Genomic DNA, 6939 nt, shown 5'->3' on the forward strand with positions numbered 1-6939 from the left:
TCTCATCCAGTTCTGCTCTTTTCAGTGTCATCTTAGCCAGACTTCCAGAACCTCCCAGCACCCCCACACTGTGCTGACCCCTGTGAAGTCTGAGCCCCAGACCACAGGAAGTTGGTTTCTGCCCCTGCCCCCAGATACTGACTAAAATTCACTTTTCTTGGGTCTTTTGCATCAGTTCCCACTTTTCTTTCTGCTACCTTCCCAAATATTGCTGTCACCTCTTTTCCTATTACAGTTGTCTTTGTGACTTGTATTTAAAAAAAAATAAAGCCCATTTTCGTTTTAGTAAGGTTTCTGGAGGGAGATGAGATAAATATGTAAGTTCACTCCACCGTCTTTAACCAGAGATCCCCCCACTGTTACTAAGGGGAAACCACGTGTTATCTGTTAGTGGTGAGTTGAAAAAGCCTCTTCTGGAGGTACTGAAGAATTGCTTTCTTGTCGTTGACTCACGAGGAACAAAACTGTCTAAGATCCATAATTTGCCACACCTTTGGGACAACCTCCTTTTTCATGCAGGTCTAATGGTGAGGGACACACAGGCAGAGGTGTGCCGGAGCGGTTACCTGGGTGGTACACTCTCCCCAGGTGGGAAATTGGAGGGTCCATGATTTCCATCCTGGGCTCTGTATTGATCTCTGTGTTGTTGTGGGTCCCCTTCCGTGAAGCCACTGTTGGCTTATCTCATTCCTCATGCCCAAACCTTTTGTACAGGATGATGAGAGCCTGAGGTACCTCACACACGAGGAAAAGGACGTCCTCCTGTTTTTTGAAGAGACAATTGATTCCCTGGAAGATGACTTTGAGGAGCAGGTCCTGTGTGCCGGTGACGCCCAGTGGCGCTCTCTGAGGCCTCTGGGAGAGAGCACTTCCGCTCCCTCACAGCCAGAGGATGTCGTGGACTTGGTGCAGCCGGGCCCTGGAGCCGGGGAGCCTGAGAGCCTTGAGGAGGTGAAGGAGACCACAGGTGAGGACAGGAGCACCCTGACGTGGCTCCTTGTGTGGTGCCAGACACAGAGGCCCTCCTTCTTCTCGTGGTCTCTGTGTTTCTAGCCTGTACAGAAGCTTGTGAAGCTTGTGGGGCTGATCAAATTTTTTGTAGGGGGGAAGCATCCTCTCTGTAGTTTGACTGACCAACCAAATAGATATTTTCATGGCATATTAGAATGACAACACAGGAAGGGAAATTCCAACGGGGTGAGAATAAAGAATGAGACCAATCGGTTGAACAAGCAGATTGCATGTGTGGATAAAAGAAAGAAAGGGAACTGGAAATGGCTTCAGGTAACAATTCCATTCTACAAAGAAAACATACAGAAGACTAGTACTTTAGCCCTTGAGGTTTAATCTCCACTCATGTGTAAGATTATACCCCTATTCCAAGGTGGGAGTATTTGAACTGAAAAGTCAACTGGTTCAGGAAAACAAAATCGATCAGAACAAAAATTCAGCTCAGTATCTATTTTGCTTGACTCAGGGTGGCATTAGAGGAAAGCTCTCTTTTTGTCCCTTGAGTCCTGTGACAGAAACTGAGGGGCATGCATGGGCAAGGAGAAAACTTTCGTCTAGATTTTTTTTTTTTTTTTTTTTTTTTTGCTGGTTGGAAAGAATATTGAAATGTGGGCAGGGGGTTAAGGACTGAAGAAAGATGAGGGAAAAATAGGAGGGGAAATATCTTTACCCTGCTGTCTGCAAATATTGCCACTTGTCACATGCCTCTAGAAATATATCCCTCCCACACCTTTATTTTTTGTAAGCAACGCTGTGTATGACACAGAATTTCACATACTATTGGTTTTATGTTCCAAATATGGGGCTCAATTTTCAAAGAAGAGACTTAAATATGAATTTCCGGTTTTTATCACACTTCTCTGAAGAATAATTCCTAAGATAAATTTGAACCAGCTGATCTTTAAAACATGTCAGATCGTATAATTGTGCTAAGGAAAACACATTTTGAATGTAAGCCATTTGCCCATCAATTCTCTAACATGATGTTTTCATCACAATTTTAAGTACCCATTTGGTGGCAGGCATTGTGTGAGATTCTGAGGATACAAAGATAAATACATGGTTCCCAATTTTGCAGCAGATATGAGTATAAGTGCAGAAAAGTGTTAGGTGATCTATGATCAGGTATGTTAGACTATATTAATAGTAAAGGTTCACAGGTTGGCATAGTAACCTCTATCAGAGGCTGTCCAGAAACATTTCTGTTTCTGGAGGAGAGGGACACATCCAACTATCCTTTACCTAGAGGATCTGAGGGAGGGGTTGGTGGGTACCACAAACTACCCCACCTCCTTTCCCTGTGTAAAAATCCCCTATAACCTAAGGTGTGGTTTCCTCCTGGTACATGTCTCAGGATGATGGCTCCTGTGCGTCCCAGGTACTGACTGCTTCTGGCTTGTACTTCTTTTATCCCGTGATTCTGAGAATCATACTACCTTCTCTTTCTCTAGTTCAGGGGCCGTAGAAGGACTTTAGTACAGGAGGTACTGTTAAAACTGGTATTACATCCCTTGAGACCTTTGTAAAGTCAGTGGAAAGAAAAGGTGATGCATTTATTTCTACAAATGGCCGTAGCTTATGAGGATTCTCACTACTTTTCAGGGGCTGTCCCTTTTGGAAAGGAAGACGCCCCTGACCTTGAACCCAAGAAAGAGGATGCAGAGATGTCTCCCCCATCAGACCCCCCAGGGCCTGAGGCCCTGCCATCTTCTCCACCTGCCTCACCTGCAGCAGCTCTGGCCCACCCCAGGAGAGAGCCCCCCACTCCTCCCGCAGAGCACCCCAAACTGACCCGCTCGGTCCCCACTCCGCTGGTCATCGCCCAGAAGATATCTGAGAAGCTGGCAGGGAATGAAGGGCTTTCGCCCACATCTCCGTCCAAAGAGGGCAGGCCTGCAGAATGGAGGACGCTGGCTTCTCTGGCCCCTCGACACGGAGACCACTCACCGTGGCACCGACACGCGGCCCAACCAGTGCCCAAGATCCACCGCTTCCCGAGCAACATCAGCGTGACCAACAGCGCGGGGAAGGACTTCAATAAGACCATCTCCAAGGCCGCAGTCAACGTGCAGGAGCGCAAAGCCCAGGTCCTGGCCAACATCAACGGCGTCTCCTTCCTCTCCTTGGGGGAGACGGAGGACCGGGCCCAGAGAGGCGAGCCCACCGAGCAGAGAAGCATCTCTCCCGAGCAGAGCCAGCCAGGCCTGGCCCAGGAGGCTGTCCCCACGCGAGAAGGGGCCCGCGGCGCCCAGCAGTCCAGAGGCGTGCAGACAGAACAGCCCCTGCCGCTGGCCAACGGCTTCCAGAGCATCCACGACGTCCTCAGGAGCCAGGCCGGGCCCTTCGTCTCCACCGGGAAGACGGTGACCTTCCGTCCGGACCCGGCCCTCCCCAGCAGACTTGCACCCCAGCAGCCGGACTGCGGCCAGGCGGCCAGGAAGCGGTCAGGCTCGCTCCCCAGGGCTGTAGGGTTCAGACCCCAAGGCATCACTGTCCAGTTCTCGGGCAGGGGCTCCACGGAGGAGGCCCGCCGGGAGGCCCTGCGGAAGCTCGGCCTCCTGAAGGAGAACTTATGATGGAGCGCGAGCGGGCGCCGCGGAAGGCAGGGTGGTCTGTTGCGCAGAGCCAAAACGATGTGCACATGCGCGCAGCGCAGCTGCAAAGCCCCAACTGGGTCCCCGGTTGACGACTAGAGATGAAGGCCTGGGAGTCAGTAGACGAGCTGACCCCCTCCATTCTGCATCCGAGCTGGGACATCCTTCCACGTGAGAGGGCCCGCACCACATCTTGTCTTCCCTTTTCCAGGAGCTCAGAGAATAACCTTGAAAACCTATAGGTTTCTATGATTTGTAAATGCCGTATGTTTTTTGGATCTAGGAGGAAGGGGATTTGGGTCTGTTTTTTTTTTTTTTGCTGTTGTTGAGACTCTGATCTAACCTTTAATCCTCGAATGCATGAGAGGAAAGCCAGTGTAGATCTTATACTCGTTTCCCTAAGAAAGGGAACTTCCCCTTCTTTTCAAGAAAATAAAGAAGTGCTTGTTCAATTTTCATAGTGTCTTAAAGTACTGTTTTGGTCTTTTGTTAGTTTTTAAAGGTGAAAGTATGTTAGCCTGAGATATGCCTTTGTTTCTTGATAAAATTTGGTTTGCCCTGGTTTTTTTCTTTTAGTTGAAAATTAAAGCCTTTAGAGTATGATTTGCTGTAATGTTGAGTTATGAGAATGGAATGTAAGGGTTCAGTTTGGAAAAGGGGGTAATTTTAAGAAAGTCTTATCAAAGTACAGAGCCTTTGTTACTGGGAGATATGTGTATGATCATGTATTATGTATATACATGTATATAATGTATGTTTATAGGGACATATATACAGATATCAGAGAAGGTGATGGCACCCCACTCCAGTACTCTTGCCTGGAAAACCCCATGGACAGAGGAGCCTGGTAGGCTGCGGTCCATGGGGTCTCGAAGAGTCGGACACGACTGAGCGACTTCCCTTTCACTTTTCACTTTCATGCATTGGAGAAGGAAATGGCAACCCACTCCAGCGTTCTTGCCTGGAGAATCCCAGGGACGGGGGAGCCTGGTGGGCTGCCGTCTATGGGGTCACACAGCGACTTAGCAGCATATACAGATATAGGTGGTATGCACACACATTATTACATACATATTAACTTCTTAAAACCCTGTTGCATAACTGCAAGATTCAATCACTTCCTATTCTTTTGATACACAAACCATCTCAGTGTTGAGATGATGCCACAGAAATTGTTACTTCCTAATCAAGAAGTCTTTTAAGGACACATCTCCATAACATTTCTGTGAACTAAAGTGCTTTTTCTTCAACAATGTGTTCTGTTCCCAATTAAAATAATAATCCAAATAAGCTTCCTAATAGGCATGAGAGTTCATTTTTTACTAAAAGTTTTTTTTTTTTTTAGTGAAATATACTTTTTGTGTGTGTATGAAGTACACTTTTAAAGATGTCATGTATCACCTAATTTTAACCTAATTTTTCACCTAATTTTAGTTTTGCATGTTCCAAGGTGGCTGGTAAACAGAAGGAAACAAGAGTCTTAACAGCCCCCATGTTCCATGGGCAAGATCTCAGGATTAATTTAAAAGGGAAAAAGCAGCAAACTAGGTCACGCAGCATGAAGCTGGATCTCTCCCATACAGTATCTCCCATGCTGAGTTGTAACCACCAGCTTTATTATCAGACTATTTCAGGCTGGAGTCTAAAACCTCTAAAAATAGACCAGGAAGGCCCACACTTGAAAGTCACACTCTTTTCTTGTATGTCTCAGCCAGTGTCACAGAGTCTGTTTCTTTCCTGTTGAGTATTATTTAAACTCAAACTGCTAAATGTGCTGTGAAGGGTGTTTTTCATAGTATCAATTTGCCTTGTAAGTTACATAAAATGATGGTAATGTTTTCCTTAGAATGACAGTATTTAGTGACTCGCCTAGCTCTTGTCCTCCCGAAATAATCTCATAGATTCTCAGTGGTCTTAATTTAAATAGGTGCTTTTATTTTACAGGTTTTTAAAAATAGTTTTTATTTTGCTTCTGTGTATGTTGGATTTGTTTAAAGGATTCTTGGGGGCTGTTATTTCCTTTTTATAAAGCGAGATGCCATGTCACACAGTATTTTTAAATGGCTTACATTTTTTAAATCTCTTATATTTGATGATTCTTTTTTTCTTGTCCTATGACTTCATTGTGATTAAAACTTAACTGTATGTTAGTATATTTGTTCTCATAATGATATTTTTGAAAAATAAATTTAGAGATGTCTCTTAAGTATAAGCAACTTTGTTTTTGCATTTTACCCTTATTCTCAGGTATTTTCTTTTAAATGGTTATATTCTTTCCTTCTGTCTATTCATAATGTTTTCTACCTACTTATTCATAATTATACTGACTTACTCTGGCCACTTCGTGCCCAAAAGCCTAGCAATTAAAGCCGTATATCTTGTACAAGGCTCAAATTTTAGCCACTAATGAACTAACTTGTATTTGTATGTATCACCTTAACAAAAACAATTCGTTTTCTGAGGGGCATTTGTTTCCTTCCCATAACTCTGTGATAGGACATCCTTAAAGGATCATCTTCAGGGGAATTTTAAGGACCATATTTCAAAGCAAACTTGTAACAAAAAGGAAATATGAATCCTAAGTGCTCAGTTTTTTTTCAACTGATGCTTGTAAATCAACCCCCATTTTAGTCCCCATTAAGATAAAGATGAAACTTTTTTTTTTTTTTTTTTTTTACTGATTTTAAGTATTAAGATAAAGATGAAACTCTTTAAGTTAATACTTAAAAGCAGGGAGTGGGGGAAGAGGGGATTCTCTGCTTTTGGGCAGGTATGTTCAAACTGGCAAACCAGAGTCATCTGCAAAGGGTAATACCCTGCAGTTTCCAGGGTAAGAGTCCAGCGTCCTCCACCTCCTCCAGCTCTATTGGCTAGTGTGCATGGCTTATCTTCACAAATTTGGTGGAAATGTTGATCTTTGCTTTTGTCTGCCCAGGGTCATTCCCCTCTTATAAGGCTTGTGGAGGAAAGGCAGAGGTGGAGGTATCCCTCCCATGTCTCAAGTCTCTCAAGACCAGAGGGCTCAGCTGGAGCTGCTGCGTTCTTGCTCTCTCTCCCCCTCCCCCTCCTCCCCCTCCCCCCAACAAGCTGACTTCAAACTGACTTCAACAGGTTTCTTCATGCAGAGTTCCTATTGGGTGGCCTCCAATGTAGGCTCCCCAAGAGTTTCACAGAATTGATAAGTCATGGAAGGGAACCCTGAAGACTGATTGACTGTTTTGTTTTTAAAAAAAATTAGAACTATTCTCTGAAGAATGCCATTTGCAGCAACATGGATGGACCTAGAGATTATCATACTAAGTCAGTCAGACAGACACCATGTGATGTCACCTAC

The 6939-nt window shown here is 44.8% G+C and overlaps 1 protein-coding gene across 1 annotated transcript in view; it reads left to right on the plus strand.

Annotated features, from left to right (window-relative positions):
- The window catches only part of PROSER2 (proline and serine rich 2), a 44296-nt gene extending 39843 nt beyond the window's left edge, over positions 1–4453 (plus strand). Inside the window, exons 3-4 of the mRNA XM_018057006.1 lie at positions 715–967; positions 2614–4453. Of these exons, the coding sequence (XP_017912495.1) occupies positions 715–967; positions 2614–3587 (1227 nt within the window). The 3' untranslated portion in view covers positions 3588–4453. The remainder of the gene's footprint in view (positions 1–714; positions 968–2613) is intronic.

The sequence above is a fragment of the Capra hircus genome, chromosome 13 (assembly GCF_001704415.2).
Source record: "Capra hircus breed San Clemente chromosome 13, ASM170441v1, whole genome shotgun sequence".
NCBI classification, from domain to species: domain Eukaryota; kingdom Metazoa; phylum Chordata; class Mammalia; order Artiodactyla; family Bovidae; genus Capra; species Capra hircus.